General features: G+C 41.4%; 1 protein-coding gene across 3 annotated transcripts in view; it reads right to left on the bottom strand.

Annotated features, from left to right (window-relative positions):
• Positions 1-21,517, bottom strand: part of LRP1B (LDL receptor related protein 1B) — a 744,879-nt gene that overhangs the window by 154,816 nt on the left and 568,546 nt on the right. For all 3 annotated transcript variants that reach the window (XM_081928170.1, XM_081928171.1, XM_081928169.1), the window contains 8 exons: positions 18,256-18,456; positions 17,092-17,337; positions 14,571-14,768; positions 12,262-12,466; positions 10,615-10,779; positions 9,139-9,383; positions 7,082-7,213; positions 5,575-5,802 (listed from right to left, as the gene is read on the bottom strand). In XM_081928170.1, the coding sequence (XP_081784296.1) occupies positions 5,575-5,802; positions 7,082-7,213; positions 9,139-9,383; positions 10,615-10,779; positions 12,262-12,466; positions 14,571-14,768; positions 17,092-17,337; positions 18,256-18,456 (1,620 nt within the window). The remainder of the gene's footprint in view (positions 1-5,574; positions 5,803-7,081; positions 7,214-9,138; positions 9,384-10,614; positions 10,780-12,261; positions 12,467-14,570; positions 14,769-17,091; positions 17,338-18,255; positions 18,457-21,517) is intronic.

Here is a 21,517-nt window from a genome sequence, read left to right on the forward strand (position 1 = left end):
CTACAAAAGAACACTAGTCACAATGACTGTGTAAAACGTCCAGTATGTTATGTCTCTGAACACCAGTTGCTGGGGACGCAAGTGGGATTAGTGTATTGCTCACGTTCTGCTTGTGGGCTTCCTGTAAGCATCTGTTTGGCCGCTGCAAGAACAGGATGCTGGACTAGATGCAGGATGCATTGGCCTCATCCAGCAGGGCTCTTGAGGAACATAGGATGCTCTTTGACACTGCATCAGACCCATTGGTCCATCCAGCTCAGTATTTACACTTGACTGGCAGCGGCTTCCCAGGGTTTCGGCCAAGAGTCTGTCTCAAATCTATGTGGAAATTTAATCTGAGGCCTTCTCTGTGCAAGGAACATACTCCACCAATGATCTGCAGCCCTTCCTGCTCTTATAACGCAGTTACTCAACAACACCATTTCTAACCTGAAAAAATATTTCTCAATATAGTCTTAGGATGCTGAATGATTCAAACTAGATCAGATATGTGTTGGTTTCTGCTTCCCTCACTGAGCAGCAGAAGGGCTTGTCACAAGACAATGTTTACATTCCACAGGATGTACTGTTGGAGGTTTTCCCACGGGAATGGGAGACTGGATGTGACGTACACTGGTTTCCTGTTTTTCACTGTTCTTTGCAGTTTCAGTTTTGTGATTCTCTCCGTGCTTTAGAGGAGAGATGACGCTTTCTCTGCTCCGGCAGAGGGAAAATGTTTTTCTGTAACTTACCAGCTTTGAACTGTAAATAAAGTAGTATAGAGCATGTTGGCTCATACTTTTCATCATTCCGCTGTGCACTGGATACTGCTTATCAACAACATTTGGTTTCGGGCCCAGAAAAATGCAGTGTTTTGAGAATGGTCTTCAGAAGTCGGGCTCCTGGCATAGGAACAAAGGAGCAAGAGACGAAGTGCCGGCAAAGCATCGGAACAGCGGCAGAGAGACGGAACGCACGGTATCTGCTCTGCGCGTCAAAATGATTGATGAAGGTATGTGCTACTGCTCCGGGCAGCCTGCCAGCTTCTAATTAATGGCTTTATGGCTGGACTTTGAACTTTTAAAGCCGTTTTCCACGGCACAAGCGTAGTGGCTTGGATGGCTGGGAAAGTGAAAGTAACTTTTACAAATGCTGCAGTTTCAAAGCAGCTGCAGACATGACGCAGCAAGAATTAAGGGCAACATAGAGAAAGCACTTGGGGACTTTCGCTTTAGAACTTGCCTTTGGAATGCAGTTTGAAGCAGCTGCAGATAAGCAAAGCAAATAAACAGAAGAGCGGCACAGGCTCATAGGCAGAGGCTGTTTTGAGATTGCCTTTGGATTGAAGCAGCTGTACACAGAAGCAGCATGTATACAGCAGCTTGATTTAAAGCAGCATAGATGATGCAGGAGGCAAATGCCAGAGTCATGATGGCTAGCTGCAGAAGGCTGGATGAGGCAAGTGGGGAATTTGATACCACTGATCAGCCAAATGCTCAACTCACAGTAGCTTGTGATACTGCCATGATTCAGAATGAAGCAGATCGGCGGGGTGATAGCTGCATGGGAAAGGGGGAGTCTTCACAGACGTCATCCCATAGTGCAGTGGAACCACCAGATGGCGCCAAAGCTTTGAAGGCAGTGAAATGCTACTCGTGTGGACGTCTAGGCCATATGAAGAGGGAATGCAAATATCCCAGGGCCAAGACAGAGCAGCGCAGTGGAAGCTCATCGCGTGGAAAAGGCCAGAGCAAAGGCAAAGGTCCGGTGTCCAGGACAACGCAGCACAAGGCAATGGTCTCACGCTACGCTCCAAAGGTTACAAAGGTTGCGGAGGTTGCAGAGGTCCAGAAGACGTCTAGATCTTTCTTCGTTGTTGATTCGGCTGCAACGCATCACATGTGCAACGATAAGCGACTGTTCGTGTCTTTTACACCGCAGGAAGGTGCGATTCACCAGGCGGATGACCACACAATCCCCAGTAAAGGCTACGGAACTGTTGTTCTTCACAGTTTGGACTTATCGATACAGGACGTGCTTTATGTGCCGGACGCGAAACATAATCTGCTTAGCGTTGGACAGCTGATGGAGCGGAAGATTGACGTTTCCTTTAAAAACAATAGATGCATCATCACCAAGAAAAATGATTATCAATTGTACGCTGAATTTGTTGATCGTTTGTTTCTTTTGTATTATGATGATGTTGTGCAGGATGACACTTGTTGCATTGCAGGTTCTAACAAAAGTTTGCATGCAGATTGTATTCATGATTTTCACAGGAAATTTGCTCATTTGCATTTTGAGGCAGTATCTAAAATGCCTGCCTTGGTTGAAGGTATGACTATTAAACCATGCAGGTACCACATGAAGTGCAAGGCATGCGCAGCAAACAAGGTGAAAATGGCTGCGAAAGGTAAGGTGTCTAGTAGGCAAGCTACAGAACCATACCAGGTTGTTCATGCTGATTTGGTTGGACCACTAGCGCCCTCTTTGGGTGGGAATAGGTACTTCATGGTTCTTGTTGATGCATTTTCCAGGTATATTTTTGTGTACAATCTCAAGCAGAAATCAGAGGCTTTTCCTAGGTTCAAGGAATTCTGTGCTTGGTTGGGAAATGTGCATGGTAAGAAGATTAAGATTCTTTTCACCGACCGGGGGGGAGAGTTCACTTCTCAGCAGTTTGAAGCTTTTCTGGCTGAGAAAGGAATTCAACATGATTTGTCTAGTCCTCGCTCGCCCTGGCAGAATGGACTTGCGGAACGGGCAAATCAGACTTTGCTTCAAGGGTTAAAAACCTTGCTGCATGATGCAAATCTTCCAGAGAGTTATTGGGCCGAAGCTCTCTCATGTTTCACTTACAGTTATAATCGCAGGTTATCTTCAGCGATTGGTTGTACCCCCTATGAGAAGATGTTTGGCAAGAAGCCATACATCAAACACATGAAAATTTTTGGTTCTGACATGTGGGTTCACTCACCACAACACTCCAAGTTAGACAAGCGTGGATTGCATGGTATCTTTCTAGGTTATCAGAAAGGGTCTTACAGAATAATGATGACTGACTCTAAGGAAATTAAGCTCACAAGAAGTGTTGAGTACAATGCCAAGTGGGGGGAGAATGTGGGAATTTTCCAATGTTATCCTGATGACAGTGATGAGACTGAGGATAGTCAAAAGCAACCGCAACAACCCACACCCACTGATGAAGGTTCTGATTCTGAGTCTGAAACTGAATCAGATGATTCAGAGGATTTCAAGAGTGCGAAAGCCTCTATGTGACCCTCTGAAAGCTCTGATCAAGAATTGGAGGAACCATTGTTCACAATAGGTCACTTTTCTCCTAAGAAGGAAGAGGAGAGCGTTGAAGACTTAAGGCTAATTCGCAGGTCACAGAGAGCCACAAAAGGCAGACCTCCAAAGAGATTTGCTGATGAGTTTGCTAAGATAGCAGTAACAGCTGTTAAAAGCTCCAAGAAGGTATTTGAACCTTCAAGTTTCCAAGAAATCCAGGATTTGGATTCAAAGGAAGCTGAGCCATGGTTAAATGCCATGAAGGCTGAGCTTGATTCCTTGGAAAGGAACAAAACATGGGAACTTGTTCCAGTAGTTCCAGGAATGAAATTGCTTGGAAGCAAATGGGTCTTCAAAGCGAAGACTGACCAAAATGGCAAGATAGTCAGACACAAAGCCAGATTGGTAGCCAGAGGTTTTGCACAGGTACCAGGTGAAGACTATCACGAGACCTACTCACCCACAGTGAGGTATGAGAGCATTAGGCTTATGCTCAAACTAGCTGCAGAGGAGAATCTACACATTAGTCACCATGATGTGAATACAGCTTTTCTGTACGGATCTCTAGATGAATCACTTTATATGCTTCCACCTGATGGCGTACAGGTAAAACAGGGATTTGTTTGTGCTCTGAAAAAGTCCCTTTATGGTCTCAAACAAAGTGCACGGTGTTGGCACACAAAACTCACTGAAGTATTGTTTTCTCTAGGTTTTCAGCAAGGGAAAGCTGATACATGTGTGTTTGTCAAAGAGGAGGGGCAAAAGAAACTGTATTGTTTGTTTTATGTTGATGATCTTTTATTCTTTTGGAAAGATGTCACAATGTACAATAACGCCCTAGCTCAACTGAAAGAGCACTTTGACATGAAAGATCTTGGTGAGGTAAACAACTACCTATCTCTGGAAATAGAGAGAGATCAAGATGGTAACATTCTAGTACACCAGTCACGGAAAATTGCTGATGTGTTAAACAAGCTAAACCTGATGGATGCTAACCCTGTAGACACACCGATGATAACAGGTTATCAGGTAGATGACACTGAAGAAGCATTTTCTGACACTACACTGTACAGAAGTGTGCTAGGCAAGCTAAACTTCATTGCCAGATGTTCAAGACCAGACATTGCTGTTAGCTGTAATTTGCTAAGCAGACAAGTCAACAATCCTACTGTTAAGGATTGGAAAGCTCTGAAACGCATAGCGCGGTATTTGAAAGGCACTATGCATTACAGACTGAGATTTAACAATCAGAAGTCTGGTGGTCTTGAGATATTTGCAGATGCAAGTTTTGGAAGTGACACTACAGACAGGAAAAGTACGTCTGGAGTTTGCTATAAGTACAATCAGGGTCTATTTGATTGGTCGTGCAAGAAGCAAACAACAGTTAGCTTAAGTACTTGTGAAGCTGAACTGAATGCACTGTCTTATTCACTTAAGGATTGTGAATGGTTGTTACAATTGTGCAAAGACATGAAAATTCCTGTCAAATGTCCAATCCAGGTTTACCAGGACAACAAAGCATGTTTGGCTTTGCTAAATTCTGAAGGTTGTAAGCAAAGCACGAAGCACTTGCAATTGAAGTTGCAACATGCTAGAGAACGTATTCAGAAGGGACTCGTAACGGTGTCCTATATGCCAGGTAATGAAATTCCTGCTGATGTATTGTCCAAGATTGTATCAAGGGATCAACACTGTACCTACGTGCAGAAGTTGGGTTTGTACTGATATTGTACGAACACGCTGCCCAGTGATGTTCACAGAAAGGGGGAGGATGTTGGTTTCTGCTTCCCTCACTGAGCAGCAGAAGGGCTTGTCACAAGACAATGTTTACATTCCACAGGATGTACTGTTGGAGGTTTTCCCACGGGAATGGGAGACTGGATGTGACGTACACTGGTTTCCTGTTTTTCACTGTTCTTTGCAGTTTCAGTTTTGTGATTCTCTCCGTGCTTTAGAGGAGAGATGACGCTTTCTCTGCTCCGGCAGAGGGAAAATGTTTTTCTGTAACTTACCAGCTTTGAACTGTAAATAAAGTAGTATAGAGCATGTTGGCTCATACTTTTCATCATTCCGCTGTGCACTGGATACTGCTTATCAACAACAATATGTGCATTATGTAATAATTGACAAGTGTCTTGTATTGTACCAAATAACCTAAGATTAGTTTTGCACATTAAACATCACAATGAGATGTTTTTAGGCATAAGAGTGCTGCTATTAAAAGTGTTGTGAGATCTTCACAGTTCAGTTTGTTAGCCCCGTCCACCAGTTGGACTTGCAACGTAGCATTTAAAATATGTTTACCTCTTGATATAACAGTTTCTAAACCAGTCCCATTAATGAAGGCCCGTTTTATAGTTTGAGTTTTCACATCAGTCCAGTATAAGCGCTCCTCTGCTGCATCAAAATCTACAACTGTTACATCATCAATATCAGGAACTGTGAAGGCTGTTATGTAGTTGAAGTATGGGTTCTCTATGTCAACACCTCTTATTTCTGAACGTCTGGCATAAAGAAGAAATTTTTTCATTTCTGTAAAAAATTATGTATGCCATTTATTAGATGCAGATCAATGGAATATTATTACAATCTATATTTTGTTTTCATGATTATCTAAGTTATACATTTATATATTGTAATAATCTGGTATTCATACATAAGTTAGTACAAAGCAGGTAAGCACATTCATCTGGTCATTAGTAGAACCTCACATTGTCCCATGATAAGTAAAAAGTCAGCCATGTTTTTTTCAAACAGATAAAGAACTAAGAAATTGTTTAAAATCCAAGTATCTGTAGTTCAGAATACAGTGGTACCTCAGGTTGCATATGCTTCAGGTTACAGACTCCGCTAACCCAGAAATAGTGTTTCAGGTTAAGAACTTTGCTTCAGGATCAGAACAGAAATTGTACTCTGGTGGCACAGTGGCAGCAGGAGGCCCCATTAGCTAAAGTGGTGCTTCAGGTTAAGAATGGTTTCAGGTTAAGAACGGACCTCCGGAACGAATTAAGTACTTAGCCCGAGGTACCACTGTATTGTTAAAAGACATAACATTATTTGGTAATTCTAAATGGCAGTAGCAGGCAGTGTGCTGGGAAGGTGGTGCTTACCTGACCTCCAATCAGCTGCATCAGATTGGCATAGGCAAACTCGGCCCTCCAGAAGTTTTGGGACTACAACTCCCATGATCCCTAGCTAACAGGACCAGTGGTCAGGGATGGTGGGAACTGTAGTCCCAAAACATCTGGAGGGCCGAGTTTGCCTGTGTCTGGCTTACTAGGATGTAATGGGGAAGGTGTTAGATAGCTGTGAGGCTGATGCGGTGTAAATGCACCAGCAAAATCAATATGCTGTTCCTGCCAATGTGTTTGCCTCATAATGCATCACTATAGTTTTAAAGTATTTCTTCTTAGAAGCTGCTTTCTGAGCTAGTTCTTAAGACTCTGAAAGTGATATCAAGCCCATTTCAGAAGATGAGTACACTGAGATTAAAAACTGTTAAGTACTTTTTTTCATTCTGCACTTTACCTGCCTCATCATTTTCTGATGATGCCCTTTCTGCTTGCCAACCTCCCTGTTCTGCAGAGATAAGTTCGGTGAATGTACTAGACACATCCACAACAAAAAAGCGAAAGTAATAAGTATCAAAGCTTGACAAGCCAAATACATTTGGGCATCTTGTTGGTTCATGTGAGGCAAGAGTTACCCTCAAAGTTATCAGTGAACAACATGTCCTCTGCTCTGAAATTTAAGTAGTTAATAGAGAATATGTGTGTAAGAGAGAGAGAGAGAGAGAGAGAGAGAAACTTACCATAGCATGTTTTTCTGTCTATTGACAGCTTCATTAGATGAGGACATGCACACGCAGCACTTCTGTTGTGATTGATCAGGCACATATGAGAGCATGGACCTCTGCCATTGTTAGCAGCGCAAGGATTGGGAGCTAGAATTAAAAATGTAAACTGAACATGCTAGTCATACATAAATATGTATTCTGCAGGAGACCAATGAAGGCTGACAATGGGAAAAAATATATATTAGAAGAGGGGAGAGGAAGAGAATGGCAAACAAATCTACTCCATAGTAATAGTTCGCCACTGATGGACTCTTCTTCATTGGAGGTTTTTAAGCAGTGGTTGGATGGCTATCTATCATGGATGCTTCAGTTGAGATTCCTGGATTGCAGGGGGGTTGGTTTAGATGACCCTCAGGGTCCCTTCCAATTCTGTGACAATGCTGTTGCACTCAGGTCCTTCTTGCGGCATAGGCATCTGGTTAGCTACTGAGAACGGAATGTTGGACTAGATGAGCCACCAGCCTGATCTGGCAGGCTCTTCTTATGTTCTGAATTGTGTACTTACTCACGTGGGTTGGAAGACACTGAGATCCTGTGGAGGCTCCCTAAAAGCAAGCAGTTTTCACCAATTTGTCCCTGAAAACCCTACATTGACTCCACACTGCTCTGAAGCATCCCCGGAACAACTTTTCAGGGGGAAATGGGGGATTGTAAGAGGGATGAGAAATAGGAAATCCCTTTCCTCTACTGCATTCTGTTTATGGGAATTTTGGATTCAAGCCATCAAAGCTTCAGAATAACCCCTTCAGTATTATCTCCCTAGTAAGCAGGGCTTTTTGAAAGCCGGAACTCTCTAGAATTCAGTTCCAGCACCTCTCAGGTGGGTGCCATTGCCATTCTAAGAAAACAAGGGAGGTGTTCGTGGTGAGTTCCGGCATCTCTTTTCTAGAAAAATAGCACTGCTGGTAAGTGATCTGTTTCTGTATAGATGCAAAATAATTCCACATATATTTTTATAATCTGAAGACTTGTAATTTGGATGGCATGCTAAGAGATGCCTTTTTGAACTGCAATTATTTACAGCAGAGGCTTATAAAAAGGAAGCAGATACTTGTGATCCCTTCCCCTGCCTCAAATCACAAGAGGTGTTCCTGCTGCGGTAGCCGTTATAAACCACAGGAAAAAGTAGCTGTTAACATTTGCCCCCATTCCATACTGATCTATTAAAAATAATGGCAACATGAGAAGGTTCCTAGGTCAATGCTGTATACAATATACCCACACAGCCTAAAACAATATTTGTTATGGTTCTGACCTGGGGCTAAAAAAATCTAACCACTCTCTTCCATTTCCAGCCAATTGCTGGTAATACTTCACTGAAGCAGATGCAAAGGGCTGTTAACTCAATGTTTATGATTTCTTTAGTGCTCTTAATATTGCTAAAGTTTTAAGATGTCATTTATCCAACAATAATGCTGCTCAGAAATGCTCCTTTTATTTATATAAGCAGCACAAAACAGGAAGCGTTAAAAAGAATTTGAAGTGGTACTCACATAATGTTAATTTAACAAGTCAGTCATATAAATAATAATAGTTATTAGCTAAGAGATATTCAGGGGATGCAGGTGGCGCTGTGGTCTAAACCACTGAGCCTAGGACTTGCTGATCAGACAGTCGGTGGTTTGAATCCCCATGACAGGGTGAGCTCCTGTTGCTCGGTCCCAGCTCCTACCAACCTAGCAGTTTGAAAGCACATCAAAGTGCAAGTAGATAAACAGGTCCCGCTGTGGCGGGAAGGTAAATGACATTTCTGTGTGCTGCTCTGGTTTCGCTTGAAAAAACTTAGTCATGCTGGCCACATGACCCAGAAAAACTGTCTGCGGACAAACGTTGGCTCCCTCGGCCAGTAAAGCGAGAAGAGCGCCACAGCCCCAGAGTCATTCGCGACTGGACTTAACTATGAGGGGTCCTTTACCTTTACCTTTAAGAGATATTCATATTGCTGGTATGTAATGTAGAATCTGACTATGAACAAAAAGACTATGACACTTTTATTAGAAGTGTTAATTTACCTTGTGGTTGACGACTTGGGTGATAGATTTGAAGATCAAAAGGTTGTGCACTAGTTTTTTGTATCACACTAACATTTTGTCCTGTCCATTTGTTGGCCTTTGACAATGTGTTTGTCCTCCAGTCTGTCCAATATACTTCACTCCCATACAAAGAGACAGCAAAGGGATGAGAAAGATATTCATGTCCTCGTATAATTTCTATCATGTCAGTTCCATCATACAGTGCGGAATAAATAGCATCTGACCTGAAAGATAACCCCCCAAACAGAAATCCATTGTGAGAGAATTCTGAAACTGGGCTTAGTGCAGTTATGAAACTATATTCTGGAAAATTAAACAAATATGAAAGGAATGTGTTTCAAATGTTTGGCAAAGGATCATAGCTCAGTGATTGAATCCTTGGCATCTCCAGGAACAACTGGGAGATGGGTGGGCAGGGCGGGGGGCTGCCTGAATCCTTGGAGAGCCGCTGCCAGTCAGTGCACACAATACTGAACTAAAGCAGGAGTGAGTGGCTAATCAGCAGTCATCCAGATGTCATTGGGTTTCAACTCACTTCAGTCCCAGCCAGCATTGTTTATAGCTAGGGATGATGAAAGTTTAATCTAGCAGTACTGTATCTGGAAGGCAATATGGTTCCCAACCCTGGACTAAGAAATCTGACATGGTGAAGGCAGCTTCCTTAACTGACGTGCCTCTAGTCAATTCACTGAGACTGTGAGTGGAAGCGTTGGATAGGCAGTGAGGTTGGAGAAGTGCAATAATGTCAATGGGGCCAATTCTGCACTCCTTCCAATGCATTTACATTACACCAGCCCCACCAACAAGGCTTTTTTCAGCTGGAGCTCACAGGAGTTCAGGTGGGCACCATTGCCATTCTAAGAGAACAAGGGAGAAGCTTATGGTGAGCCCCTCTTTTTCTAGAAACATAACACCAGCCACCACCATTTAGCTCCTCCCCCTCTTTGGTTTTGGTATGCAACAGAGATCAGCTGGTGGGGGTTGTAAGCAGCACAGCCCCACTGCTGCCTGAGAGAGGTAATATGAAAGGGGAGCTACTGTTGGGTTCTGGGAGTCTGAACACAACACGTGGCTTGACTTTATGCCACCATAGAAGTGCCTGGTGTCTGTTGTGCACATGGCTTAGTGAACAGCTGAAGACGTGCATAGATACATCATCTGACTGATCTGGTCCTTGGACACAGGGTGGAATTACTCATGCCAGGTTGAGAGTGGGAGAGGAAGAATCCCAGCTCTCACATGAAGTGGAGGGGGCCTGCACTGAAGGGTTGTTAGCTTGTTGCTAACCTGTCTCCTTATGATGAGAATCTGGCAAAAATTAATAGAGCTGTTCCCATTCATCCCCAAACACTTCTTATGTCTTCATTCCTACTTGCAGGGGTGGGAAGACAAAGAATAAAAGCAGCTCTGCAACTTTTCTTTTTCTCATACAAAAAGCACAGGGAACATTGTTACCTGGCATCTGTCCATACTATTCGTTTTTCAAAATGATCCACAGTAAGGCCATTAGGCCATGCTCCACTATCCATGTCTTTATATATTATCTTCCTTCCCGCTCCACTCATGGAAGCAGACTCAATGCGAGGAAAATTGGCATCCCAATCTGTCCAAAACAGAATTCTGAGTGATGCAAAAAAAGAGAAGGAAAACAAAATTTACACTAAAAGATGAAACAAATAATATATACAGGTGTATGTTTTTTTAATACCATCATATTAGCAAATCTGGGCTAGTTATCCAAGCCAATGTTTTGACATTGCCAAAACAGTTTTAAACATGGAGTTCCATAACTTTCTAACACAATGAAACTATTCTGAAAGGAAATGAAACTATTCTCAGGATAGCTCAGTCAACAGAGCATGAGGCTCCTAATCTCAGGGTCATGGGTCTGAGCTCCATGTTGGGCAAAAGATTCCTGCATTGTAGGAGATTGGACTCAATGACTCACGTGGTCCCTTCCAACTCTACAATTCTGTGATTCTATGAAGTTGAACAAATAGCCCATTTATATTAGAAACCCAATTCTACCCTATTTCCTATGGCCTCAGTAGCTGTGACACATGCTCAAAACAATATCTCAGTCCCTCCTTGCCACCAGCATGTCCTTGTCATTTACGATAGGGAAGCGAAATAAGGAGTGTGCCAGAAAAGACATAGAAGCCTAGACTCCAGATGGTGTTTGGGTGTGCTCAGATCTGGTCTTACACCAACATCCACAGGAGGACAGTGATAATATGTCAAGGGGAATAACATTTTAGAGTTGCATAGGAGGGATGCAAAAGATCCTAACCAGGAATTCGCCATTTTGAAGCACTGATAAGACTGATTTTCTCCCTACCTGATTTTCTTCCCTGCAGTGTGCCCTTATTCCCTCTTCTAATATTGCATACGGATAGAATTTTGAGACAGGTGCTTTACATTCCAGTGTCAAGATAAGTGCGAGTAATGTTAAGGCATAATCAATGCTAATTGGATGTAGACCTGATAGGCTATGGGCATTTGATTGCATTTGGACGTATAATTGCAACACATTTGAGGAGTGGTAGAAAGTAATGATCATGCTCTAAATCTATAAAGGGTATTTCTGATTGTGAAAGAGGTTCAACCTGGGAATTAACTGCCCATTTCCCCAAATGTAAGGGAACATGGCTGCTCTGCCTTCAGATACATTAAACTGGTATGAAGCAATCCTTGCAATTTGTGTCACTGAGAAAATGGGATGAAGGGGGAACAATATATAGCTGATAAAGTCTATTACACAGGCTCTTTTGGCAATTATACTATTTAATTTTCCTTCTTAAATATCCTACTTGATTTAATTAACATGTTGCTCTGACAGTACACCACTACCACCTGTAGAAACATGGGAAATGGAAATGAATGTGTGTATTAGTTTTATTAACATTATTATCAACATTATTATTAATTATTAACATTAATTATTATTATTAACATTATTATTATCATCCCCACATAACTTGTTTCATAGTAGGGTCAAAATTACCAGTGCTAAGGACAAATGAAAAACAACATCTCACAGTACCTATGAAAAACATTTGCACAGTTTCTTTGTAAATAATCATCACAAATACATTTAATTACCCATATCTAGGATCCAAAGCAATAGCCCTAGGATGTTCCATGGCACCTGCTATTAATGTTGTCCTCAGTGTGCCATCTAATTTAGCAACTTCAATTTGGTCCAAATTGCTGTCTATCCAGTATATATTTCCAGCAATCCAGTCAACAGTAAGACCTTCAGGGGTAGCTAAGCCATGCTGGACCACTACTTCAATGGAGCTTACCCCTGTGAAAATATTAGAAGAGTTCTTAAAGTGATTAACACATTAAGTTTAAACTTGCACAAAGTAGACACGGCAACAGAAGAACTACTTACTTTTAAAATAATGATACTGTAAAACATTAGAAAAATTAAAATATAGTACCATAAAACATTATAAAATAGTAGGTTTATGCCACATGTAGCCCATTCACAATTTTGCAATTATGGAGAAAACTGAGAAGTTTACTAATTTCAGAATGGTGAGCTATCTTTGCAACAATGTTTACCTTTTTTTAAAAAAAATTGTCTTGTGTCAATGGGACTTGCTCCCAGTAATGTGTGTAACCCTATACACATGTGTGTAACCCTATACACACATTGCTGGGAGCAAGTCCCACTGAAGTCAATGATGTTTACTTCTCAGTAGACATGTATAGGATTGCACTGTGAGACACTTACTGTGGAACAGGAATTATCATGATCAATCCTCTAATATGCAAATTGCCACACTAGGCACAGTATGACACGGAAACTATTAGGATTTACTAATATTATTTTCTTACTATAAAATACATTTTTGGCGTGCATCGTAGCAAGGGTGGCGCAGTGTCAACTAATTAAGGCTGAGCAGAATTTGGCCACAATCCTGCACACTGTGTGCATGGAGAGCATGGTATGGATGGAGTTCACGTGTCCTCTCCCCGCCCCCACCTGTCGCCTCTGTTCATGAGCCTTCTACTATTCTAAAAGCCATCGTGTGACTCAACAAGGCCATTTGCACTTGCAGCTGAGACCCTCCCCCATCTTACCTTCAAGCATTTGGAGCCTGCTCTTCCCCAGGCCCATGGTGTGCAGGCTACTCCCAGCAGAAGCAGGAGTGGAGACACGTGCAGGGGCCTGGTGGGAGAGGGGAGGTTATACTAGAGCCCTACGGGAAAAACTTCACACTCTGTTCTCTGTGCAAGCAGCATGCAGGATTTCGGCCTGTGGAAATTTGTGTGTGTGTGTTTTAAAAAAACCATAAATCATATCAATTGCATCATTCATTCTACTGGTGGTAGGCTTTCCTTCCAGAGGAGAAAGAAGAAATGCTGTGAGCAGACGCTCCCGTATGTTAATTGCAACTAACAGTAGATATGGAGCCTGAAATAAAGCAATCTGAGTAAACCTATTTACTCAGAAAGAAGCCCATTGTATGTGCTGTAATGTATCCATAACACACATTTCAAAAGGCCACAAAATGCAGGTATTTGGATACAGAGGAATCCTGTGTATGCCTACTCAGAAGCAATTCCCATTGAGCTCAATGAAACTTACACCCAGGTAAGTGAATATAGGCTTGCAGTCTCTGCAGTCTGGCAGGGAAGAGTCTGCCATTCTGCCTACTTCCAAATGGTCTCTCTCTCAAAAATATCATGTCCTTTGTAAGTGTATTGTGACCCCCGGTGGGACCTCCCCATATTCTGAGAACCACTTTCTGAACAGCTCCAGATTCTAGGCTTGAGGTGCATTATGTTTAACACAACAACCATACCAATAACCCTACTGGATCCATCAAGTCCAGAACCCTGTTTTCCACAGCAACCAGGTGAGCTTATATGAGGGTCTTATAATAGTTCTCCCTCACTATTGCCTCTTAGTAAACTGTATTCAATGGCATACTGCCCCTAAACATAGAGGTTCGAGTTTGCCTAGGAAGCTTAGTTTGGTCAGAATTGAGTATACACTTCCAGAGTTTATGCTAACTACATTACTTCTGGTAAAATGAGCCACCATAACCATTAAAGGGCCGTGAAAATTTGTGTCTCAGGCTTTTAAGACTTGTTTACCCATGCACTGTCTGAAACCAAAGGGGCACATTGGCTGCCATATGGATTTTTTCTTCTTCAGGTTTCCTACCCCACTAGTAGCGCAAGCAAAAGGTGACAATCAAAAAAGTTTGGAGAACGTTAAACAAGGGGGAAATAGTATCACATTATAAGAGCCATTTTGGACTGTATTCTGTAATAGCATGTGGGAGAAATAATTTGCCCAGAATTTCATGGATTCAACATAATTTCACCAGTTTTCTCCAGTTAGCTTTTCCCAAGATCATTAAAAATAAATAAATCTAAACTTCATTTCATACCTCCAGTTTCAGAAAGCTTGCCTCTGTAAATTTTATCTTCAACCACATCTGTCCAGTACAGTAAGCTCTGATTGAAGTGAAAATCAAGTGCTATTGTATTTCTCAAACCAGGAACTAACAGGCTGTAATCCCGTTTCTGTAGATCGATCCTTCTGATCTCATGCCGAATAGAGAAAATTATGAAAGCTTCAAATGGATCTGGGAATACAAAAGTACAATTTGTATAAAACATAATGATTAGATCATTATAGTAACAATAATAAAAAGGCATTCATTAGAGTGACAGAATATTACTAACTCTGACAGAATATTATAACCGTAAAATACTTATGCATTACACTTCTTGTAGTATTTTTTTCCTAAAATACACATTGCCACTTAAATCTAACAATTCAGCTACAACAATATAGATCTGACACTGCAAAAATGAAAATTAGATTCAACAATCTAACTGTGGTCTGAAGTTCTTGTAGAATAAATTTATCATTGGTGACAGCTCAGAAATATTCACAGCAGAATCCTGTACATGTCTACTCAAAAGTAAAACCAACTGTGACCAATTGTGCTTTCTCTCATGTAAGAAGTGAGTGCAACCTGGCAGAGAAATCCACCACCTCAAGACAGGGGAAGGAAGCAATACAGTTTTCATTTTCCTCTCTCAAGAATCTTCCCCAGTGCTTTGCTATCTAGCCCTGAAGGACTGAGCACTTGACTGATTTATAGTAGAAAGTGTGGGGCAATTCTTCTATTGTGGGAAAGGAAAAACATGTCCTTTTATCCTCCTGCAACTTCACTGCATTTGCAGATGAGTTTTTAGAAAGCACTTCACGGCACTTATCCATTCTATCCTACCACCTCCAGATGTCTAGGGCTCATTTCCCACCTTTTCCTTCTCTCCCCTCCCCACAACTTACACCTTCAACATCCCATGTTTCCTGGAGGCTACTAAGCATGTTCAGTTCATTTTATGAACTAACACATAAGCTTGTTAGTCAGAGACGTCTGCATAACTTGGGTATCCACGTATCCAGAAAACACGACCTTATTCACAGGTGGGCTCATTTCACTGGCAAACCGACACACACATACAATGAACAAATGGGGACTCTTTACAACACTTGATTTCTCTTTATAGAAAAAGAGTAAAAATAGCAAGCAACAACAACAATGGGGACCCACAGCAAAATGCTGTGGTGCATCCCCTGCTACTAACAGGCAAACATCTGTTCAAGACTCTAGGCAGAATGGAAATAAGGTAAAGGTAAAGGTACCCCTGCCCGTATGGGCCAGTCTTGACAGACTCTAGGTTGTGCGCTCATCTCACTCTAGAGGCCGGGAGCCAGCGCTGTCTGCAGACACTTCTGGGTCACGTGGCCAGCATGACGAAGCTGCTCTAGCGAACCGGCACCAGAGCAGCACACGGAAACACCATTTACCTTCCCGCTATAAAGTGGTACCTATTTATCTACTTGCACTTAGGGGTGCTTTCAAACTGATACGTGGGCAGGTGCTGGGACCGAACGACGGGAGCTCACCCTGCCGTGGGGATTCGAACTGCCGACCTTGCGATCAGCAAGTCCTAGGCGCTGAGGTTTTACCCACAGCGCCACCCGCGTCCCATGGAAATAGTGTTCCAGAAACTTCGTATATGTCAACATATCTTCAGGCTCAGCAACAACCTTACCCAGGTTTACAAAAAAAAACCAGGAGAACAAAATAGGATAAATAAAAACTGTATTACTTTTATTTGTAAGTAATAACCCATCTAAATTCAACATCCATTTGGAATGAGAGGAAAATTGGAGATGAATTATATGTACAGTATATTACAGTGTTGGATGCCTAATGGCAGCAGCATTATTTAAAAAAAAAAAATAAGATAAGTTAACCAGTTGAATCCCCCCACTCTAGCCCTGAAGTTGTGAATCATAAACCCCTTTCCTCAGTACAGATGTAAATATATGGAGTTCTTTGGTGTAATCTAGGCCACAGGAACTGTTGGCTTAATCATGTATGGATGTCTCAGGTTAGATGTTGCTTGCGGTCTGTAAAAGAGGGTGTGCTATCATAAGAGTTGTAAAGAATTCTGTTTATTTTGTAAAAAAAAAAAAAGAGAAAGTTTATAAATGTTAAAAGGAGGTAGACCGACTATGTTAATCCAGTGTTCCGCTCATTACTACTCCAAAAGGCAGTTACTCCCACAGTGGTCAAAAGAAAGATTATATAATCCCCAGAATTATACTCAGTGCTTTACACTATGGATGTCCCCCCATGTGAAAAATACAAGTATAAATAATCAGATCTGTAATGTCAAGCTTTGTTAATTGAATGGCAATTTGTAAATCTCTACAATTTGTGAATAAACTTTCAAAACCCTTTTAATCTAGGTGTTTAAGAGTTAAAGATGAAACAACCAGTGACTCATACTGCTTCTCCAAAGTGAATAGGCCTTATTTTGGTTCCCCTATATTTTCATAAATGGAGCTCTACAGTAGTGAATAGTCTGTAAATGTCAACTTACCGATATTAGCACAGCTTTCTCCATCTTTATTGAGCTTCCAACCTTCATAACAGGAGCACTTAACGGTATTTTTATGCTGTTCACACACTTGGCTGCACTTCTGGTGTTTGGCACAATAATCTATGAATTCGCAGGTTTTATTGTCTGAGCTCAGGTACAACCCTGGTGAGCATGAACACACAATTCTACCTCCAGGAACTATTGAGCACTGGTGGCTGCAACCGCCATTGTTAAGCAAGCATTCATCTGCAATTGAAGAAAACAAAGCAGAAGTTGGTGTTTCTCAGACATAAAATGCAGACTAAAAGAAGGCTACCAGATCTGTAGTAAATTGTACTGGATTGAGACTAGAGAAAATTAATGCATAGAACTTCTCAGGAATCGGTATAAACAAATTTCACTGCATCTTTTATTAGTGTTGGAAGGAAAAGTGGAGTATGTTACTACACATAAGGAGTTTTGCTTATACAGTGGTACCTCTGGTTACAAAGTTAATTCATTCTGAAGGTCCGTTCTTAACCTGAAACAGTTCTTAACCTGAGGTATCACTTTAGCTATAGGGGCCTTCCGCTGCGCCACATGATTTCTGTTCTCATCCTGAAGCAAAGTCCTTAACCCGAGGTACTACTTCTGGGTTAGCGGAGTCTGTAACCCGAAGTGTTAGTAACCTGAGGTGTTTGCAACCCAAGGTGCTTGTAACCCGAGGTGTTTGTAACCCAAGGTACCACTGGAAAAGGTACATTGGGTGCCATTCTAGGTCAGAATAAAATGAATACAATAGGACAAGTGCAACATCACAGTGCAAAAAGCCTACCCTCCAAATGGTTGTCTACAATGGTAGGGATCACATATGGTCTAGAGAACATGCATAGGTCATGGCAGGACTTGCCTCTCTGTATTCACTTTGACAGTGTGATAATTGTCATTGAATGCAGAGTTTGGAAGTCTGCTACAACCATCTAGAACTGGGAAAACGAAAATTGTGCAGATCCATTTCCGTGAAATGTTGTGCAATTTCAAGTGTAACAAGGAAAGGGATAATGGAAAGCTCAAGTGATAATGCACAAAGCTTTCACTGTATTAATGTTTCCAAAGGGCAGATGCAAGTATACCCGATAAATCTGATAAAGGGAACTTTTTAATATAGGAAAGAGCATGAAGTACCACAAAGGACATCTTCATCAGATCCATCCGGGCAATCTCTTATCCCATTGCAGAGCTTCTCCGGCTGTAGGCAGATGGAAGTTTCATTTGCGCAGGGGTATTTTGGTGGTCCACACATATACCCTTCACAATGATCTTCATCAGAGCGATCCTCACAGTCAATGTCCCCATCACACAGCCATGCTTTGCTAATGCATCTCCCTTGAAAAGAGAAAAATAAACACAGAGAATCAGACCAAAAGCAAATGCAGGAAAATATTCTGAACAAAAATGTTCGCAAAAACTTTGCCTCGTATTTTAAAATAACACCTACAACAAAGTTGAGAACAGCCATTTCCTGCCCCAATGTCAAATTTAAAAAGCCTTTGATGGAACAAAAGTGCACGGAAGTAATTCAACATTTTATCTGTCCGAGGAGAGTATACAGAGAAAATGTGTGTGTGTGTGTGTGCAGTGTTATTAAAAACATGAGCTTTGTTCCTCTTCCTCTTTAGTGCATTTTTAAATGCAAAGAAGGAGGAAATTTTATGGGAACAGTTATACTTTGCAACAGAATTCTGAATAAGAATAGAAGCGGTATCAAAGTATCCACCCCCACCCCGTTCCAAGATGAATCTGAAATAAATTTATGAAGGATAATAATTTTTGAATAATCAAAAATAAAAGGGGCAATCTATGATCAGTTATTTGTTTAGATAAAATACTTATAACCAGCTTCATATCTCTGAGACACTCTCAAATAGGGTTGCCATCTTTCAAAAAGTTACCACAATATCTGGTATCAAATGTAGAACTGTCCCTATAGGGACATGCTTATTCAGGTGACATTTTCTGCCTTCAGCCTTTGCCATTTTTTCCTTTCTTTCCCGAACTGCCATTTTTGTTTAAGCAATATTAAAATATAAATCTGAATTATTGATATTAAAGGCAAATATTGAGAGTTATTATGCTCCTAAATTTATTTCAAGTCAATTGAACTGCCGAAGCACTGGTTTTGTTTTAATCGCCCTTCCGTGATCATTTTGTAGTTAGCTGTATCTCAATCCCGGTTCAAACATGAATAGTGGCACTGGGGAATCTGCTGTTTGGCGCTAGTGAAGCTCTATACAAACAGAGACACCATTACACTATGGCTTACTATGTCAACATGTGGCCTCTTGGAGGGGTTCTTACAGCGGCTTTGCCATTGCCTCACTCGGTCTTACTCCTCTGTCATGCTGAGCTGGGCCAAGGATTGGCTTAGAGTATGGTCTGAACCCAGGATCATGGTTAAGCTCTCTCCACACTGACCACAAGCTGTAGCCCAGAAACTCAAGGCAATTGCATGTGTCCTGTTGTTGTACATGAACTAACTGCACATGTGCCCATTCCTCTGCCTGTTTCCATGCTTTCTTCACGTGCTATTCATGAAAATCTTTTTGCTATGAGTTTAACTATCTTGTAGGTATTATAATAAAAGGACAGTAAATAAAAAACTGGAAAAACAGGACCCCCAAAGCAGAAATTCTAGCCATCCATGACAGGTAACTTTGCTCCAATGACTCTAACAATCTCCCAGCTTTAACACATAACCTGTAAGGTATAATTAATTTAATAATATTGACTGACATAGTAAAATAGTATACAACTGCACTTACTGCTAACTAATACAGTGGTACCTTGGTTCTTGAATATATTCTATTCCGGAAGACCGTTCATGTTCTGAAACATTTGAAAACTGAGGTGCAAATAGCTATCTGTAAATTCAACTGAGAAAACTGAAAAACACAAAGCGGAAGCTGTTCGACTTCCGAGGAGCGTTTGAAAACAGAAGCATTTACTTCCGGCTTTTCGTCATTCAGGTTCTGAAACGTTCGTCAACGGAGACGTTTGAGAACCAAGGTACCACAGTAATATACAATCATAAACTCAAAAAAGCTTAATGATATATTTCATGGTGCTAAAAAAACCTATTCCAGCATTGGACAGATTCCATTTCATATGAAAAGAATTATCCAGAATGCTCCCACTTTGCCTCCATTAATTTAAGCAGTTCTGTAATTTTCCTTTTCCTTTTCTCTTGTTGTCTACATCATTCCCATTAGCTGATCCATGCCCAATGCTCTGAGTATAGTACTATTGGTCCTTATTCAACTGTAAATGTGCAGGTCTGTCAGATAAGTAATTAGGGATGGACAAATAGGTTGATTTTGGTTCTCTGTTTCTTAAATTAAGTTCTTACATTTCCACAGCAATGTGTGTGTGGGGGGGGTTTAAAATCCCCCTGAGAATTCATCAGCATTTTATTGCTGATTTCTCTCAATGCACAAAAATGCAGTTTTGACTACTATACAGACATTTTCAATCAATTTCCCCTAATATTATTAAGCATCTTTGTGTGCCATTTTCACTAACATATGCATTTACATGCTTATTTTACTTTGCTATATGCATTTTTTTTCATTGCATGGTTGGAGAACTGCACTGCAAAACTGAGAGAAGTGCAATTTGATGGATGGGTGTGTTTCTCCTCTATCTCTGGTAGTAATTATACCTATAAGTTATTTAACAGAAAGAAAGTATAGGGGGAAGAAACCCTCCTAAACAGCTGGTATGTATGTGCTCTTTCTTGTAGGGGCTATAAACTTCAAGCCCCAGTTCTTGCATCATGTTGCAGAAACCTTGTGTGCAGCCTAAATTTTCATGTGCAAGTCTTTATCGAGCTAGCACAGCAATGGGGAACCTGTGGTTTTCAAGCTGTTACTACACTCAAATGCCCATCACCCTTCACCATGTTACCGAGGGAGCTTGAGTCCAACAATTTCTGAAGAGCCATTGGTTCCCCATCCCTGAGTTAGGGGGAACCTTTCTTGGGTATATCTACATCTACATCCTAAGCTGGGCCATGATGATTATATTCCAGAAAAATACATAATATTCCCTTAATACAAAACCACCCGTCTGTGAATTTGGCACCTGAAGCCTCCCCAATAAAATGTTTTTGGGGAGGGGGGGAGGTCACAGAGGCAGCCCTGGGCCAGTGGAGATGGTAAGAGGAGGAGACTGAGCACCAGAGAGGAGTTGTCAGCCATTGACACCACGCTGCTGCCTCATTTGGCTCCACACTCTAGCTCCCGGCATCCCTGTTTCACACATACATCATGTGTCCATCATCACCCCCTCAATCTTCTACTTAAGTTGGCACTTCTGGAGAGCCTAATCTTTCCATTTCAGTTTCTCTTAGTTTCCTATTTTTCTGTTCATCAATTTCCATATCAGTTTG

Source organism: Podarcis melisellensis (assembly GCF_964234715.1).
Source record: "Podarcis melisellensis genome assembly, chromosome: 1".
Classification (NCBI taxonomy): domain Eukaryota; kingdom Metazoa; phylum Chordata; class Lepidosauria; order Squamata; family Lacertidae; genus Podarcis; species Podarcis melisellensis.